The 20,422-nt window shown below is 41.4% G+C and overlaps 1 protein-coding gene across 7 annotated transcripts in view; it reads left to right on the top strand.

The window, feature by feature from the left end:
* Positions 1 to 14,503, top strand: part of dock10 (dedicator of cytokinesis 10) — a 240,644-nt gene extending 226,141 nt beyond the window's left edge. For 5 of the 7 annotated variants that reach the window (XM_033031141.1, XM_033031146.1, XM_033031144.1 and 2 more), the window contains 7 exons: positions 3,340 to 3,486; positions 4,338 to 4,548; positions 5,809 to 5,999; positions 6,837 to 6,937; positions 9,184 to 9,322; positions 12,433 to 12,508; positions 13,895 to 14,503. In XM_033031141.1, coding sequence (XP_032887032.1) covers positions 3,340 to 3,486; positions 4,338 to 4,548; positions 5,809 to 5,999; positions 6,837 to 6,937; positions 9,184 to 9,322; positions 12,433 to 12,508; positions 13,895 to 13,965 — 936 coding nt within the window. In that variant the 3' untranslated portion in view covers positions 13,966 to 14,503. The remainder of the gene's footprint in view (positions 1 to 3,339; positions 3,487 to 4,337; positions 4,549 to 5,808; positions 6,000 to 6,836; positions 6,938 to 9,183; positions 9,323 to 12,432; positions 12,509 to 13,894) is intronic. The other 2 variants (XM_033031145.1, XM_033031143.1) reach the window with 1 other exon arrangement.
* The last annotated feature ends 5,919 nt before the right edge of the window (positions 14,504 to 20,422 follow it).

Below are 20,422 nucleotides of genomic sequence, written 5' to 3'. Positions count from 1 at the left end.
TCAGGCTTTGAGATGTATTTTTTACCCCAGCCTAAACTCATATTAAAAAGCTCTGATTGGTGACACTTGTTCTCACACAAGTGAAGACTAATATTGTGCTAATATTTCTCCACTGCCATTGAATCATCAAATAATATTCAAATCGTGGACACCAACAACAATTATGGGTTTAATGATGCTTTGAGAACAGAATTTTCCATTATGTTATGTTACCTACAGATTTGCAGGGACATATATCCATGACGCCCTGTCAGTGAAAAACGGGTACATTTAGACATAAATTAAAAATGATTCATAATGACAAATCTAAGTATTATACTACCTCCTCCCTCTGGCTGGGATGATCTGCTATTTCATACTTCATTGGTGTATTCCATCCAATGTTGAATTGACAGCTAACTTCTCACAGATGGTTAGCCCTTCCATGTTTGTCCAATTTGTTTCAGCTTTGCTAATGCCATGTAGATGAGTAACCGGATGCCATGACATGCACCGCGACTGGACTGAGTGCTGTGAATCGGGTTTACTATAGTTTTTAGTTGAAGCTTTTAGTTTCAGAGATACAGCACGGAAACAGGCCCTTCGGCCTGCACTGACCAGCGACCCACGCACACTAACGCTATCCTACACACACTAGGGACAATTTTACATTTTACACCAAGCCAATTAACCTACAAACCTGTACATCTTTGGAGTGTGTGAGAAAACCGATGATCTCGGAGAAAACCCACGCAGGCCAGGGGGAGAACGTAAAACTCCGTACAGACAACCACCCGTAGTCAGGATCGAACCTGGGTCTCTGGCGCTGTAAGACAGTAGCTCTACTGTTAAGCCAGCATGCCGCCCTATAGATTGATACTGATGGCCAGAATGGACACATAGGCTGAAAGGCCTGTTTCCAAGCTGTGAGACTTTATGACATAAAATACTGTTTATGTAATATTCAGAACAGACCACACAGTGGCAGTATTCATCAATAATTCTAGTTTTGTTGACCTTGTATCTAGAGTCAATGTTCCATTTGAAATGCTTTTCTAATGTTGCACTGTCACAGCATGTACGTTTTTAAAAGTGAATTACTTATACCTCACTGGTTTTGACATAGATAATGTTTTCCAAATTTAATTGAAAGACAATGCCAATTCTAAAAAATAAATTTGGTAAAAAATAAAAGCTTCAGTTAGATAGTACTGTGTTTTACTGACACCAATTGGGTGGTGGGTATATGGAACAAACTGCCAGAGGAGATAATTGAGGCATGTACTGTAACAACATTTATAAGACATTGAACAGGTACAAGAATGGGAAAGGTTTAGAGGTATATGGGCCAAACATGGTCAGTTGGGACTAGTGTAGATAGGGAATCTTGGTCGGCATGGGCAGGTTAGGTGAAAGGACCTGTTTCGATGCTGAATGAGTCTGACTCCATGACTTAAATTACATAATTAACTTAAATGTTTCTGATCATCTTATGCAAATTATTTTTGTGGGAAAATATAGTCTTGGGGGCATTATTTTTGAGTGGTTATTTTTGAAAATACTTTTTAAATCCCTCTGCTAGGTCACATAACTCACTGTGTACAAAGGCTCACCCATAAAACTTTCTTACAAAGGCTCACCCATAAAACTTTCTATTCTAATCATATTTACTTCCTTCTCCTAACTCTGACCATCTTGGTGAAGCCTTTTGTTATGTTGTGCTACATTAAGGACAAACTAGAGAGGTTTGATGCAAACTTGGTGTAAGTGACTGGAACAATCCAAAGACATACAGGTTTGTAGGTTAGTTGGCTTTGGTAAAATTGTAAATTGTTCCTTGTGTGTAGGATAGTGCTATTGTATGGGGTGGTCACTGATAGGCGTTGACTTGGTGGGCCAAAGGGCCTGTTTTCATGCTGTATCTCTAAAGTCTAATACAGCTATCTGGTGATGAAATTTTGATGAAATAGCTTTGTGTCTTTCCAAGTAATAAAAACTAATATATTGATTATTTTAACAATATTTGTACTGATTGAACATATATCATATAAACTACTTCCAATTCCATAATTTTCATGTCGTGAAGCATTTTAAGACATTTGTGTCCTTTTCTGTCTTCAAGTAAACCTTACATAATTGCTCTCTCATTTCTCTGACTAATTTCACCCATACATTGACTGTGAAATGTTGTTGAGTGCGTTCTGTATCTTGTTCACCGACAAGCCAAGATATTATGATGCGATAATATGGACAATATGCAGGGACTAGATGGGGGTCTTTTAGTGGGAATATGTTCTGGGTGAAGAAAGGATTTCTCCCTTCCTAAAACCCGTACTTGTAACTCACAAAGTTTATGTACAAAGTCATCATAAAAGGGTGAAAAGGCAACCTCCTTGTAGCCAGTTCCTTAAGATTATGTATCCTTGATGTTGCCAATTGACTAGTGGAATGTGAGAGTGGGGAAGGTGAACTTTGTGGACCTTAGGAGGAACCATGGGGAGAATGGGGTTAGGAGGGAAAGATAGATCAGCCAAGATTGAATGGCGGAGTAGACTTGATGGGCCGAATGGCTAATTCTTCTCCTATCACTTATGAACTCCTAAGCCAGTGGGCTCATGGACAGCAGAAATATTTCAAACACTTCTCAATTCCTTCAGACCTCCAAAGGAAAGCTTTACAGTTGCATTTACACAGAGGGTGGAGGGTATATGGAATAAGTTGCCTGAGGAGGTGTTTGGGCAGGCGCTATAATGTTTAAAATATATTTGGACAAGGACATGGATAGGAGAGGGTTAGGGGGGGGTATGGGCCAAACACGGGCAGATGGGACCAGTGTGAGGAGCTTCTTGGTTAGCACGGACAAGTCGGGCCGAAAGGCCTGTTTCCGTGCTCTCTGAATCTATGACTATATCAAGGCAGCTTCGCCTGAGAGATAAACAAACTGGACACCCTCTAAAGATCGTGGTTAGATGGCCATCATGCTCATTTGATGTATCAGAACATTCAACTGTGACAGGCAAGCACCTCTCCCAGTGTCAAAAGTCATTAATATTAACATTTCTGATGAGTGGGAATAAAACAGATAGGTTAACAATTCAGATTTGAATGCCACGGACCAGTAGATATAGTACAAGGTGAATTAAAAACCTGCACTGTTATCCACTTTCAGTAGGAGTCAGTAAGTATATAAGGGGGAAGTACATAAGTGCTGGCGTAATTTTTATCCAAACCAATGAAGTCAATATATTAGACAACAGTAAAGAGGAATTAAATCTACAACATTTCGCTTCTTGCGGCTACCAACTAAATCATTGTAACAATGAAACCTGTTTTAATTTTGACATTTGTTTTATTGGACAGGCATTCTTTGAAGAAGATGACAGCAAAGAATATATTTATAAAGAGCCCAAGCTAACTGGCCTGTCAGAAATTTCTCAGAGATTGTTGAAATTATATTCAGATAAATATGGGGCAGAGAATGTGAAAATGATTCAAGATTCTAACAAGGTAAATATGGCAAATATAATCATATTTATTTTCATACTTTATTAGCCAAGTATGTTTTGCAACATATGAGGAATTTGATTTGCCATATAGTCATACCATTAAAAAGCAACAAAACACACAAAATACAGTTTAACATGAACATCCACCACAGTGACTCCTCCACATTCCTCACTGCGATGGAAGGTGAAAAAAAAAGTTCAATCTCTTCCCTTCTTTGTTCTCCCGCGGTCGGGGGCCTCGAGCCTGCCGTTGATGGGACGATCTTGGCTCCCGTAGCTGGCGGTCGGGACCTCCGCGTTGGGGCAATCACGCTCCTGCATCGGGGGGGGATGTCAGCTCCCCATGCGCCGGGCGATCTGACCCCAGGTCGGGGCTGGTCGAACCTTCTGCGTCATCTTTTGGATTATTTAAATTTTTTAAGTAAATATATATATTTAGAATTTTTTTTAAAAACATGATTTATTTTTGTATCTTTTATAGATTCCATCAGTCAGCAATTTAAATTCATGAAATTTTAAAATGCAAATAAGTTTTAATCAAAGTATCACTTATTCTGTAGAAATAAAGAACTGCAGACGCATGTTTACAAAAAAAAAAGACACAAAGTGTTGGAGTACTCAGTGGGTCAGTCAGCATCTGTGGAGAACATCCCAAGAAGTGTCCCGGACCAAAATATCACCTATCTTTGTTCTCCAGAAAAGCTGCCAGATCTGCTGAGTTACTTCAGCATTTTGTGTCTTTTTTTATCACTGATTCTGAAACAGTTTATACGTTTATGGGGAGAAATAACAAGGAATAATGATATGAACATTTGTGTGATGCATCTTGTTTGTACGTCTCTCTGTGCCCAGGTCAATCCTAAAGAGTTGGATCCAAAGGTTGCTTATATCCAGGTCACCTACGTCACACCATATTTTGATGAGAAAGAACTTACTGAAAGGAGAACAGACTTTGAGAGACATAACAATATCAAACGTTTTGTGTTCGAGACCCCTTTTACCCTGTCTGGGAAAAAGCACGGGGGTGTCGAAGAACAATGCAAAAGGAGGACAATCTTAACAAGTGAGTTATGACTTCAGAAGCCGCAACAACAAAAAACTCCTAAACTTTATTGGGTTTTGATCAATAAATATTTCTCAATATCAACCAAATGGTTAAAACAAATAAGCTTTGAAATTCATTTACCAACACAACTAAATAGAAAAGGGTCCATGGAGACACTAGGAACTGCAGATGCTGGAATCTTGAGCAAAACACAGTGCTGAAGGAACTCAATGGGTCAGTGATCATCTGTGGAAGGAATGGATAAATGACATTTTGGGTCGAGACCCTTCTTCAAATTCTTCTCTATTCTCTTCTTGAATCTGAAGAAAGGTCCTGACTGAAAACATTGCTTGCCCATTCCTTCCCCCGATGCTGCCTGACCCGCCAAGTTGTTTACGAAAGGCCACAAGTACAGCTTCTAAAATAAATTGATTTCAAATTTTAAATTGATTTTCTTCCTAACTTTTCTTAATATGAAAATATAGCCCTACAATAATATGGGTAGGAAGGAACTTCAGGTGCTGATTTATACCATCGATTGACACAAAATGCTGGAGTAACTCAACGGATCGGGCAGCATCTCTGGAGAGAAAGGGAATGGGTGACGTTTCGGGTCAGGATCCTTTTTCAACTATGGCATTTTCTCACTGCAAGTTTTAAAAAAAATCTAATCTATGGTACCATCTTCAAATTGACCAATGATGAATTATTCATGAGTTGTATGAATTATACTTCAATCTGTTTGGATCTGTTTTGTGGTCACGGTGAAGCAGACCAGCTCTGCTGGATTCTCCCGTTTTCCTGTTCCGACTTTGGCTTTGTGAAACTTGCTCAGCTGATTTTGCAACATTTCTCTGGAGATTCTGCAAAAACTGCAGCAGAACGTTGCACAGATTTGCAGAAGTTTCAGGCAATGGGATGTTATCCACAGGGAGTGACAGATAGCAGCTATTTCCAAAATGAGACACATGTAACTGCAGACGCAGGAATCGTGAGCAAACCACAAAGTATTGAACAAACTCAGCAGATCAGGCAGTATCTGAGATGGGACTGGACAGACGACTTTTTAAGTTAGAATAATCTTTTTCAGACTGATCCAAATTGCAAACATTTTATTAGTTGAAATTACCGATTGGTATTTGATTTTCACAGATGCTTCCAAACTGTATGAAATTGTTGGTATGAGTGGAGGAGGTAGTTGAGGCAGGTACTATCGCTCTGTTTTAAGAAGCCTTTAGAAAAGTGCATGGATAAGATGTGTTTGGTTTGTTGGTACAGCTGGTCAAACATTCCCATACGTGAAGAAGAGGATTCAAGTTATTAACCAGCACAGTACGGAACTGAATCCCATTGAAGTGGCCATTGATGAAATGTCAAGGAAGGTTTCAGAACTCAATCACCTGTGCTGTATGAATGAAGTGGACATGATACGTCTACAGCTCAAACTACAAGGCAGTGTCAGTGCCAAGGTAATGTCATTTTAGTTGAAAGAAATGTCTTTCCATTTCTCTGCTGCTAAACCTCATAATGTGATAGTATATTGAGTTTGTACCAGGGTGACAATTCATTTCCCAATTTCAAATAAGTGGCCATCCATCAAGACAATGAGGTGTCTCTGGAAATACAGAGCTTGAAGTTTCATGCAGTTATTTTAGGTGTTTTACTCATGTACTTTACAATGGTTACAATGGTACAATTCATTTTTATATACCGTTCAGTACAAGTGTCACTATACATAAGTCTGAAGAAGGGTTTTGGCCCGAAATGTTGCCTTTTTCCTTCGTTCCATAGATGCTGCTGCACCCGCTGAGTTTCTCCAGCATTTTTGTGTACCTTCACTATACATAAGCACTTAGATACACCTTTGATAAGCATCTCAGATACAGTACAAGTTTATAGCAGTAGTACACTGAGGCTGTATACAGAGTTGACAATTTTCGTGCCATTTTCAAGTCCCAGTTGTTGTAAGTGCAGGGTTCTTGACCTGACCATGAAGGCCTGTTGTCCTGGCAACATTGCGGGGTTGGCCTGGCCAAGCGTAGCCGTGGTATCCACCGCCGCTGCTCCACCGCTGCAGGCCACGTCTGGTCCACGCGCTCGGCCTCTTGGAGCGGAGCCTCCAGAAGAGGTGGGGGAGGTTTTTTACTGATTAATAAGAATGTCATGGCCTAGTCCGACATGACATTACTGAAGGTTCATCCAATGAGGCTAAAGTTGTATAATGTGCTGATAACACCACACCAATAGCTTTAGACAACTTTACTCTTTGCTGCAGTTCATATTAAGCCACTTCTTTGTTTGCACAGGTAAATGCAGGGCCTATGGCTTATGCTTGGGCTTTTCTCGACGATACAAATGCAAAAATATATCCGGACAACCAAGTAAAGCTTCTGAAAGACATATTCAGGTGAACATTTGTTGCTTCCTTTGGTTTTATCTCCTAAATTGTTTACACTGCATAATCTACTTAAATGTCATCTCTTCAACAAATAACCATTTTCCTTCTCTGGATAAAACTAGCAAATATTTTATTGAATTGAATTGAATTGAATACATTTTATTAGCCAAGTATGTATACATACAAGGAATTTGCGTTGGTGCTTTGCTCACAAGTAACACGATATACAGTAGACAATTAAAAATAAAACATAATTTAAACATGTGAAGAATTAAATAAAATACCAGAGCAAAAGGAGGCTACAGACTTTTGGCTGTTGAGCAGAGGGAAAGGGGGAGGAACATAGTGGGGGATAATAAGGCGGTGGAATAGTGGGAAAAACGGGTGAATAGATATTTTAAGACAGAGATAGGTAGATTCTCGATTAGTATGGGTGTTATTGGTTATGGGGAGAAGGCAGGAGAATGGGATTAGGAGAGAGATAGATCAGCCATGATTGAATGGTGGAATAGATTTGATGGGCTAAATGGCCTAACTCTGCTCTTATTACTTATGACCTTATGAATATTTAGCTCACAAGATAAATGGAACATCAGACATCATATAATACAAGTTAAGAGTACCCACCAATTCTGTCTCTTGATGCTCAGACCATTTCTTCATTTCTTAAACTGCTCGTGGTAAAAAGCTGTTTTTATGTCTGGCTGTGGCGACTTTGACAGTCCGGAGTTGCCTTCCAGAGGGAAGTGGTTCAAAGAGTTTGTGGCCAGGGTGAGAGGGGTCAGAGAAGATCTTGCCCACTCGCTTCCTGGCCCTTGCAGTGTACAGTTCGTCGATGGGGAAAAGGTTGCAACCAGCAACTGATCGAACGATGCGCTGCAGCCTCCAGATGTCATGCTTGGTGGCTGAGCCAAACCAGACCATGATGGAGAAGGTGAGGACAGACTCTATGATGGCCGTATAAAACTGGACCATCATTGCCTGTGGCAGATTTTCTCAGCTGCCGCAGGAAGTACATCCTCTGTTGGGCCTTGTTGACTGTGGAGTCGGTGGTGGCCTCCCATTTAAGGTCCCTGAAGATGATGGTTCCAAGGAACTTAAATTACTCCACAGATGTGACTGTGGTGTTGTTGATAGTAAGGGGAGGGGGCGCTCTCCTAAAGTCTACAATCAATACCACCGTCTTAAGAGCATTGAGCTCCAGGTTGTTGCGATGGCACCAGGACGCCAGCAGTGTCACTTCCTGTCTGTAGGCAGATTCCTCTCTATCCTAGATCCAGGGTTGTGTCATCTGCAAACTTGAGAAGCTTGACAGAGGAGTCAGTGGAGGTGCAGTCATTGATGTAGAGAGAGTAAAGTAGAGAGTAGAGTACGCAGTCTTGCGGTGCTCCTATGCTGAGCGTTTGCGGGTCCGAGATGTGCTTTCCCTGCCTCACATGCTGCTTCCTGTCTGTCAGGAAGTTGATGATCCACTGACAGAGGGGTTCAGGCACAGTCAACTGGGATAATTTGGAGTGTAGTAGTTCTGGCACAATGGTGTTGAATGTAGAGCTAAAATCCACAAACAAAATCCTTGCATAGGTCCCCTGGCGGTCTAGGTGCTGGAGGGTGAAGTGCAGGCCCAGGTTGACTGCGTCATCCACAGATCGATTGACCCGATATGCAAACTGCAGGGGGTCCAGCAGGGGGTTTGTGATATTTTTCAGCTTGGCCAGCACAATCCTTTCAAGGGTCTTCATGACTACAGAGGTCAGGGCGACAGGCCTGTAGTCTTTAAGACCAGTAATCCTTGCCTTTTTGGGTACAGGGACATTAGTGGAGACATTGAAGCAGGCAGGGACAGTACAGGTTTGCACGGACTGCTTGAAAGTGTCTGTGTAGACCGGTGCCAGTTGTTCGGCACAAAGCTTGAGGGAAGAGGGGGAAACATTGACAGGTCCTGGAGATTTCCGGCTTTTCTGTCTCCTGAATAGCTTTTCCACCTCCTCAATGTCTATTGTTAGTGATGAAGCAGCTAGACTGATGTTGGCCAGCAAGGAGGGGGTGGATAGTTCATTAAGTTCTTATTGTTCACAAAGTTTTATAGGATTTCATTAACTTTCTGGTGAAGCTGTATTCCCTTATCCTCACGGTTACCCTGTCACTACATAATGTAGTTATTTGTTTGCAATGCTGTTAGACCATTGAAGATGTTCTGCAAGTTATTAAAATAAGTAATTAGCTCAGTAATTTTATTTTTGATCTTATCAATGCAGGCAATTTGCTGCTGCATGTGGCCATGCCCTGGAGGTTAATGAACGGCTGATTAAAGAAGACCAACTAGAATACCAGGAGGAGATGAAATCTCACTATAGAGACCTGCTCAGTGAGTTATCGACTGTCATGAATGAGCAGGTTAGTATTAACACAGAAAATAGCTGCAGGATGAGGCCATTCGGCCCTACGAGCCAGCATGATTGCAATTCATGTCATCTTGCAGGTTGCAGTGTTCACCCTGTTGCAGATTTGCCTGGACTTAATATTCGGGATGGTGGTTACAGGGAGGATGTTCGGGATTCAATGATTCCATGAACTGTCCGGATATCTGGACTATATGCCCGGATGCTGGTTACAGGGAGGTTGGACATGAAAAACTACAGCAGCTTACCACCTGCTGATCTTCCACCTATCAACCATAAGTGAATGGGGATCAAACCTAAAATGTACAAATGCTTTTTGGTTCAAATCCCCAAACTAATCCACTGCATACTTCTGTTTTCTCCTATGATTTTTTTGATTATTTATTTAACTTATGATACATTTAGTGAGGAGGCAAGCATTATATGTTGCAGTCATTAATCTCTTCCATCAATTTCAATGGTACCTATTTAAAAGAGTTAAATATAAGGAAAGTCAGTGATATCTAAATACTGTGCATCTGTTTTTATGTTCAAACTGGTATTCACGACTCTCAGTCTATTTTAATTTCAATACTTTGCTTTATTAATTCATCTGTCATGATTACTTATATTAAAATGTAATGTTAAGTTGTTTAGTTATAACTGCACTGGTGATAAATCTAAGAATGTTTCTAATTTTTAAATTAAAAGCAAAATCAATTATTTATGAAACATAGAAACATAGAAAATAGGTGCAGGAGTAGGCCATTCGGCCCTTCGAGCCTGCACCGCCATTCAATATGATCATGGCTGATCATCCAACTCAGTATCCTGTACCTGCCTTCTCTCCATACCCCCTGATCCCTTTAGCCACAAGGGCCACATCTAACTCCCTCTTAAATATAGCCAATGAACTGGCCTCAACTACCTTCTGCGGCAGAGAATTCCAGAGATTCACCACTCTCTGTGTGAAAAAGGTTTTCCTCATCTCGGTCCTAAAAGGATTTCACTCTTATCCTTAAACTGTGACCCCTTGTTCTGGACTTCCCCAACATCGGGAACAATCTTCCTGCATCTAGCCTGTCCAACCCCTTAAGAATTTTGTAAGTTTCTATAAGATCCCCCCTCAATCTTCTAAATTCTAGCGAGCACAAACCGAGTCTATCCAGTCTTTCTTCATATGAAAGTCCTGACATCCCAGGAATCAGTCTGGTGAACCTTCTCTGTACTCCCTCTATGGCAAGAATGTCTTTCCTCAGATTAGGAGACCAAAACTGTACGCAATACTCCAGGTGTGGTCTCACCAAGACCCTGTACAACTGCAGTAGAACCTCCCTGCTCCTATACTCAAATCCTTTTGCTATGAATGCTAACATACCATTCGCCTTCTTCACTGCCTGCTGCACCTGCATGCCTACTTTTAATGACTGGTGTACCATGACACCCAGGTCTCATTGCATCTCCCCCTTTCCTAATCAGCCACCATTCAGATAATAGTCTACTTTCCTGTTTTTGCCACCAAAGTGGATAACCTCACATTTATCCACATTATACTGCATCTGCCATGCATTTGCCCACTCACCCAGCCTATCCAAGTCACCTTGCAGCCTCCTAGCATCCTCCTCACAGCTAACACTGCCCCCCAGCTTTGTGTCATCCGCAAACTTGGAGATGTTGCATTCAATTCCCTCATCCAAATCATTAATATATATCGTAAATAGCTGGGGTCCCAGAACTGAGCCTTGCGGTACCCCACTAGTCACTGCCTGCCATTGTGAAAAGGACCCGTTTACTCCTACTCTTTGCTTCCTGTCTGCCAGCCAGTTCTCTATCTACATCAATACTGAACCCCCAATACCGTGTGCTTTAAGTTTGTATACTAATCTCTTATGTGGGACCTTGTCGAAAGCCTTCTGAAAGTCCAGATATAACACATCAACTGGTTCTCCCTTATCCACTCTACTAGTTACATCCTCGAAAAATTCTATAAGATTCGTCAGACATGATTTACCTTTCGTAAATCCATGCTGACGAATTTATGAAGGGTAAATCATGTCTGACGAATCTTATAGAATTTTTCGAGGATGTAACTAGTAGAGAAACAAACATTAAACGCTTTCCTTCTCTTTTGCCAAGTTAAAGTATATGTTTTAGAAGAGTTCAAAACTACGGCAAAGGTGCACATGCCATTTGCCTCGTCCGTTAGATATTCTTTGGTCTCTTGCTTTGTGTCAATTCAAGGAATAGGGGAAAAAAATATCACCAGGGATACTGAACACAACATATCTTATTTATTTGTGATTTGGCAGGTCTGAGTTCTAGCAAAGGCATCAATTACTTCTGTTTACATTCTGAACATAGGAAGTGAAATGTTTAGTTTAGAGATCCAACTCGGGAACAGGACTCTCGGCCCACCGAGTCTGCATCGACCAGTGAACCACGTACACTACTAGCACTATCCTACACACCAGGGACAATGTATAAACATCACTGAAGTCAATTAATCAACAAACCTGTACATCTTGGGAGTGTGGGAGGAAACTGGAGCACCTGGGGAAAAAGCACGCGGTCACAGGGAGAGCGCACAAATGTCTGTATCCTACTTGCAGAAAGCATGGCTCAGAAAATAGATTAGGAGAAAGTAGGTGGATAAATGCGTTTAACACTGAAATCCTCTGAAGGCACAAGTGACTATGCTGAGATGAGGGAGAGATGGGCAGTTGCGTTACTTGCATTTCTCACATTTACTTGACAGGGTGGTGAATCTGTGGAATTCATTGCCAATTCATTGGCTGTGGAGGCCAAGTCGATGGATATTTTTGAGGCAGAGATAGAGAGATTCTTGATTAATACGGGTGTCAGGGGTAATGGGGAGAGGCAGGAGAATGGCATTACGAGGGAAAGATAGATCAGACATGATTGATGGCGGAGTAGACTTGATGGGCTGAATGGCCTAATTCTGCTCCTATCTCTTATGAACTTATGAACTGATGTTACAGACATTGCAATAAGCAGTGTTACTTTTTTTTAACGATTTAAACATTAAACTGTTTGACAACTATAATATAATATTTGAGCATCTACAGAGTGCACTCACACCATGTATTTTTATTTTCCCTTTGGCAGCTGAACTCTGCTTTCACTTTTTCAAGTTTCTACTCTTCTCAGTCTATTATCTCCTTCACTGCTGCTCCTAGCACCGGTATGTCTGCTCCTCTTTCTCCCACTATCTTTGAATCGTGGATTTGTACTTCAACTTCTGTTTTCATTTGTACTTGTTAATTCATTCATTTATCGTAAGTTGATTCTCCAAGACCTCAGTTACGTCGGAGAAGTGCAGTGGATATTTTGACATAAGTCATTAATGACAATTAAGTCATGTAGGAATGGAGATAATTACAGACTTCTATGGGAATAATACGTTGATCCAAATTCAGCACAAATATTAGTGCTGTGGATGAGCAGTAGTAATTAGAATTATATCCACAATGTAATTTGGTAACATTTATCCCATTTTCACAATTCTTTGCAATGACACAATAAGGTTTTTGTACCGTGCAGGAAGAAACTGCAGATGATGGTTTACACCGAAGATAGACACAAAACGGTGGAGTAACTCAGCGGGGCAGGCAGCATCTCTGGAGAGAAGGAATGGTGAGGTTTTGGGTCGAAAGTCTAAAGAAGGGTCTCGACCCTAAAACATCACCCATTCCTTCTCTCCAGAGATGCTGCCTGTCCTGTTGAGTTACTCCATGGTTTTTATATTTCTCTTTTTATGTTTATGCATTCTTTATATCCAGCAGCAACACACATAAATAGTTAATCTAGTAAAGGTACAACCATGTAATGTGACTTTGAATGGCTCCATTTTCCCATTCATTGGCTGTGAATATTATTTTGCTTGTAGGCATAATAATCCAAGAAGCAATTACACTGAGAATTATTTATACATAATTTGTGATCAAATGTACAGTTTTATCAAATGCACAGAGGTTTTTGCCCAGCATTGGGGAATCGAGAACCAGAGGACATAGGTGAGGGGGGAAAGATTTAATAGGAACCTGAGGGGTAACTATTCTAAACAAAGGGTGATGGATATATGGAATGAGCTGCCAGAGGAGGTAGTTGAGGCAGGTGCTATCATAATATTTAGGAGACATTTGAACAGATACACGGATAGGATAGGTTTAGAGGGTTATGGGACAAGCACAAGCAGATGGGACTCTTGGAGATTCAGGGTCACCCTTGTTGGAGTAATTTGTTGACACAGAAACTGCAGATGCGGGAATCTTGAGTAAAGATAAACTCCTTGAAGAACTAGGGTCAGGCAGAATCAGCGGGGAGAAATGGACAGATGACGTTTTGGGACAGGACCCTTTATTTTCAGACTGGTCTCCGCAGATGCTACTGGGGTCATTCTTGTTGGCTGAACAGGAGGTGGAATTGGAACAAAGTAGGACTTCATCTGCATCATTAACTTGAATGAGTTCATTGGAGGGCAACATCATGTCAAATCCTCCTCCCTGCCAAATGTCTACAAGTATCGTTATATTATAGCAAGAAACTTTAATTCTCATTTGTTCGACAGGTTGTATACGGGGAGGATGTGACAAAGCACCAAGGAATGGAACGGTAGCACGTGCTCAGAGTTATCAGTAGAACCACCACCACCTCCAACCAGGAGTAAAAGTCACATCAAACTCAGATTAACACCACTCCCTCTTCACCAAATTACTGTATAATTGTTGTCGGATTTCTACCACTGGAAATGTTAGAAGCTACAATTTAAATGTATAATGTACAAAAAAAAATGTTTTATTATCCTAAAGTTACAATTGCAGATGAGTGTTACAAACTCAGCTTTTGTAGTTTGTCTTTGCATCATCCTGGCGATATCTGCACTATTTACATATTTTTATTGCCCTGTGACTTTTATTACGCCGTTGGATATGTATAATAGATCCAGTATGAATGTACAGTGCTTTTAGTAAGCTATTGGGTATCTAACATTTTGTTTGCTAGTACTGTTTTACATGGAAATAGTGGTATTTTATGAACTTGGCTATTTTAACTGTAAATATTGACCTTCCTGTGTAAATTAGATATTTTACAATGAATTAAGTGGACATACTGATAAAACGATGTTAACCATAAAATAACAATGTTTTTAAATAAAATATATAAAATTTTGAGTAAATACGTTGAGAATTTTTTGAAACATCATTTTGCAAATGCTTATTGCTTTAAAATAGAGAAGGCAGGAGAATGTGGTTTAGATGGAATGATTGAATGGCAGAGTCAACAGAGATGGGCCAAATGGCCTAATTCTGCTCCTATGACATGATCTTATAAAAATGTCATGCTCCCTATTCAGAAAATAGTAGAACTATAAATCATGTTTTTTTTTCTCGCCTCCAGCTCTTCACCTCCCCCTCTACCTTCAGTCTGAAGAAGGGCTCCAACCCAAACTGTCACCTATCCTTTTTCTACAGAGATCCTACCTAACTTGCTGAGTTACTCCAGTATTTTGTGTCTCTCTTTGGTGTAACCCAGCATCAGCAGTTCTTTGTTTCTACATAAATCATTTATATTCTGTCTTGATTATGGTGTAGAGCATACTGTTGCTGTAAATCTCTGCCACAACTCACAGTTTGCTGCTCATTGCTGCATTAGGAACATCACCCAAATTTCATTTCTGAGGAGAGAAGACCATCCACTTTTCCATCAAGCGACAGGAGCAGGTGGAATTGATGTGGGCATTTTCACACATTTTAGGCTTCCTGAAAATGCTGGTGTTTGTAAGATTGCACTTATGTCCTTACAAAGCCCACCTGGCAGAAGTGCCTTGATGCTGCACTGGGAAGTCTTTGAGGGGCTCTTGAAAAAGGAACATTTTTCCTCAGGACAGTGTTCTTCACCTGCACGTGCAGTTCCCTCGCAACCAACAACGTCCTCCCTCCATTGCAGCTTCTGGTTATTCAGCATCATCACCACCCTGTAGCGGAAAGAGCACTGTTTGTACTGTTTAATATCCCCATAAGAGCTGGCTGCAGAGGCCAGCCTTGGCATTTAGTTTAGTTTAGAAATACAGCACGGAAACAGGCCCTTCAGCCCACCGAGTCTGCACCGACCAGCGATCCCCACACACCTAACACTATCCTACACACACTAGGGATAATTTTACATTGATACCAAGCCAATTAACCTACAGACCCCCTGTACATCTCTGGAGTGTGAGAGGAAACCAAAGATCTCGGAGAAAACCCACGCAGGTCATGGCGAGAACACACAAACTCCATACAGACAGCACCCGTAGTCAGGATCGAACCCTGGTCCCTGGCGCTGTAAGGCAGCAACTCTACCTCTGCGCCACTGTGCCACAGTAGAAGGAAACTAGCTATACTTAGTCCAAATGTAATGTCACACCAACGTCTCCACTGTTAGTTTCACTCATTATCCTGTGAATCTCACAATTAAAGACCCTGAGCTTCATGCGACCTTCAGGATTATCATTAAGGTAATGTACAAAGTTGTTTTAATGTCATTAAGAGGGTGTAAGATGATTTCTTGTTTCATGTGTTCACACTTTTAATTTTTTTGTAAGCATCCCATGTTTATTTTTAAATATGGCCATACAAAAGTTTTAACTTAATATTGCCCCACAGAACAGAACATGTCTAAACGGTCTAGCAGGAACAGAAATGCTGACAACTATTTATGAAAATGTTGCTGATTAGAAAGCATTAACTTTAATTGCTCCCAGGAGAATTTTTAATGAATCTATTTATTAAGAAGAAGCTGGTCTTGTGTTTTCATTATAAAAGTAATATGGTAATTTGATTTTAAAAGTGCATTCAAATGGTTTTTAGGAAAATGGTCCCATGTTTCCAAAAAAGGATTGCTAAAGAGCCTGTCCCACGGGCATGCGACTCCATGCGGCAAGCGCGACCTAAAGGGCCGGTCCCACCAGCATGCGCCTGCATGCGGCAAGCGCTACCTAACGTGGTCGCTTGAGCCGTACGGCCTCGCGGGGCCGGTCCCACTTCGATCGCCGGAGCCGTATGGAGTTGTGCGGAGCTGGTCCCGACATCGGGCGGGGCTCCGAAAAACTGACCGTGTTCAAAAATTCTGCGCGGCAACGGCCTGCCGGCCCGCAGTCGCCTCGACGCCGTACATCAAGCGCGAACTTCCCGCTGACTTCGCTCGAACTTCATGTCACTTACTCGACCTCCACGCGGCCCCCGCTTCTGGTTTGGTCACGCTTGCCGCATGCAGGCGCATGCTGGTGGGAGCGGCCCTTTAGGTCGCGCTTGCCGCATGGAGTCGCATGCTCGTGGGACAGGCCCTTTATAATTCTGCAGATTATTGTATCGAAATGACTGAATCCAGTTGTACGTGTATGCACTTGTTCAATCTCATGGGCATGAATAGTGCTGTGTGATGGGATCGTCTATTACAGTGCAAGAGATGATGAGTGTTTTGATTAGTATCAAAGTTGGCCCCAATTCATGAGGAGAAGATTCTGTAGCAGACCTTTGAACCACAACATGGTGATCTAAGTGTCCACTGCAGGGTGTTTTATATTGGATCCGATGATGAACTTCAACGGCAACTCACGAAGGGTAAGAGATGTTGAGTATGAGTGACTTCTTGTAATAGTTCTCTGGCATTCAGTTTAGTTTAGAGATACAGCATGGAAACAGGCCCTTCGGCCCACCGAGTCCACGCTGACCAGCGATCCACGCACATTATCTTACACACATTAGGGACAATATATATTTATAACTAAAGCAATTAACCTAAAAGCTGTATGTCTTTGGAGTGTGGGCGGAAAGTGAAGATCTTCATGAATACCCACACAGGTCATGGGGAGAACGTACAAACTCCGTAGAGACGGCACTCGTGGTCCGGATCGAACCTGGGTCTCTGGCACTGTAAGGCAGCAACTCTACCGCTGCGCCACTGTGCCACCCTTTTTTTATGACAGCACAAGTCAACACAGTGGGTACTAATCACTTCCTTGGTCACTTTGAAAGAGGAATTTTTAAGCAGACTATTATCTAAATGGAGAAAGATTACAGATGAGCTAAATATAAAATCACATAGGTTAACAGGCAGGAGCAGTGACTGGTCGGGAAGGCAAGTAGCGTTTGGGCTTTATTGCAAGAGGATTGAAGTCTAGAAATAGGGGAGTTTCAATACGATTGCATCAGCTGCTGTGATCCAGCATTTGCCCAGACCACTCTCTTTGATGAAGGGTCTGAAGAAGAGTTTCGGCCCGAAACGTTGCCTATTTCCTTCGCTCCATAGATGCTGCTGCACCCGCTGAGTTTCTCCAGCATTTTGTCTACCCACTCTCTTTGAGCTTTGCAGGCTAGCTTGAAGCAGTTATAGCCATTCATAGTTATGACACTCCTGCTGAGGTGTGAAGCAATTGAACAGCATGGTTCCTAGTAGTTTCAAGCTGCTTTCATATCTGTTCCTGCTGCATACACCAGAATGGGCTCCATTTAATATTCCCCCGTCAGTTTTCTGTAATTATTGATTTTAGTCCAATGGTTTACAGTTTTGCACATTCAATGAAAAATTCATTTATGTTTAAAACACACATGGTTTAATAAGTACTAAATACTGAGATCGAGCAACTGTCCATATGATGCTAGACAATAACCTGGCCCTCAACACCAGCAAAACCAAGGAACTGATTGTGGACTTTGGAAAGAGTAGGAGGGGGACCCACAGCCCCATTTATATCAAAGGGTCAAGAGCTTCAAATTCCTGGGCGTGCACATCTCTGAAGATCTTTCCTGGTCCGAGAACACTACTGCAATTATCAAGAAAGCTCATCAGCGCCTCTACTTCCTGAGAAGATTACGGAGAGTCGGTTTGTCAAGGAAGACACTCTCTAACTTCTACAGGTGCACAGTAGAGAGCATGCTGACCGGTTGCATCGTGGCTTGGTTCGGCAATTTGAGCGCCCTGGAGAGGAAAAGACTACAAAAAGTAGTAAACCCTGCCCAGTCCATCATCGGCTCTGACCTTCCTTCCATCGAGGGGATTTATCCAGGTCGCTGACTCAAAAAGGCTGGCAGTATCATCAAAGACCCACACCATCCTGGCCACACACTCATCTCCCTGCTACCTTCAGGTAGAAGGTACAGGAGCCTGAAGACTGCAACAACCAGGTTCAGGAATAGCTACTTCCCCACAGCCATCAGGCTATTAAACCTGGCTCGGACAAAACTCTGATTATTAATAACCCATTATCTGTTATTTGCACTTTATCAGTTTATTTATTCATGTGTGTATGTATTTATATTATGGTATATGGTCACACTTATCTGTTTTGTAGTAAATGCCTACTATGTTCTGTTGTGCTGAAGTAAAGCAAGAATTTCATTGTCCTATACAGGGACACATGACAATAAACTCACTTGAACTTGAACTTGAACTGCATTGCGGAAGTAATTCCCTTTGCAATACATTTTCATGCTATGTATCCTGTGTATGTATTTCTGTCCATGTTCATAATCAATTGGCAGGGACAATCCCAATGTTTAAGAAACACTTAAATAGGACAGGTTTGGAGGGTTATCGGCTAAACACTTAAATAGGACAGGTTTGGAGGGTTATGGTCAGGTGGCTCGTGTAGCTGGGACATGCTGGCCTGTATCGGCAAGTTGGGCCTGAAGGACCTGTTTCTACACTGTATCACTCTATGACTCCATGGTACAATTTCAGTCGGTCACATTGAACTAAAGGTCAATGTTATGTGATCTTGCAGCTAGGCGCTATTACTTTCCCTTCTGTTTTGTACAGTGAAAGTATGAGGACCTCGGGCTAATTGTAGATAATTGCTCCTCATGAACCTGTACACTGAATGGCTCGATTGTAATCATGTATAGTCTTTCTGCTGACTGGTTAGCACACAACAAAAGCTTTTCACTGTACCATGGTACACGTGACAATAAACTAAACCAAACTAACCTAACCCTTCACCTCTACGTCCAAAGGACTAGTGGGAGATGTGTGCCTGCAGTAAAGTTATGCTTTATTCTTTCAGATTTAACCACATTATACAATGCAGAAACAGCTGAGTTCCCCTCTTTGAAATTATAAGAAAAGCACCCACATTTTCATTCAAATTCGATATTCTTTGAAGCCAAATCTGAGCCTCCTTTGTTGAAAAATGGTTAAAATACGGTTAAAATGCAAAACAGTTTTGCGCATCTATTTCCAAAATCGGGATGACAAAAAGAAATTTGGATTAGCATATATGTCGCTCTTTGATTTTAAAACATCAAATATCAGATTTTGCTAATGTATTAACTTTAGGTGTTAATTAACGTGGTTGTATTTGTTTTATTTGGAGAGTAAGATGCATAACAGTTGCAAAATCCAGTCATAAAATTGTTAAAACAATTATATGTTCACAAAAAAAGTGAGAATTATCATTAAAATGTAGTTTTATCATAATAATGTGTGATTCTGTATGCTAATCCTAATACAAAGTTTTAAAAATCAAATTTCTGCTTCTTTTTGCTTTGTCATCCATTGAAGGCAGGACTCCTGAGGCTGAACTAAAGAAAATAATCAGACAGCATCTAGTAAATATGATAATGAAAATGATAAAGGTCACAGAACATTTGGTGCTCAGGGAAATGGTGGGGTGGTTTCACTGAAAATGTTTTGAAAAAATCAATTATTTTTGTCATTTGTGGGATATGTGCATCACCACAAGGATGTCGTTTATTGTCCTTGTGAACCACTGTCTTGAACCAATGGCATCCATTGGCGATCTGCTGTCGTGAACCAATGGCATCCATTGGTGGTCTGCTGCCTTGAACCAATGGCATCCATTGGTGGTCTGCTGCCTTGAACCAATGGCATCCATTGGTGGTCTGCTGCCTTGAACCAATGGCATCCATTTGTGAGCCGCTGCCTTGAACCAATGACATGCATCGGTGAACCCCTGCCTTCAACCAGTGCAAACCATTGGTGCAGACAATCACACAGGGCTATTCTATGGGGAATAAACAGATTTAGACCAGGTGACAATGGAGAAAGAACAATGTTTGTCCAGATCAGAAATAATGTACAGCATGGAGGGGAACTA

The sequence above is a fragment of the Amblyraja radiata genome, chromosome 13, assembly GCF_010909765.2.
Source record: "Amblyraja radiata isolate CabotCenter1 chromosome 13, sAmbRad1.1.pri, whole genome shotgun sequence".
Classification (NCBI taxonomy): Eukaryota; Metazoa; Chordata; class Chondrichthyes; order Rajiformes; family Rajidae; genus Amblyraja; species Amblyraja radiata.
The sequence above is the reverse complement of the archived record's forward strand: the minus strand, read 5'-3'. Positions and strand labels throughout refer to the sequence as shown.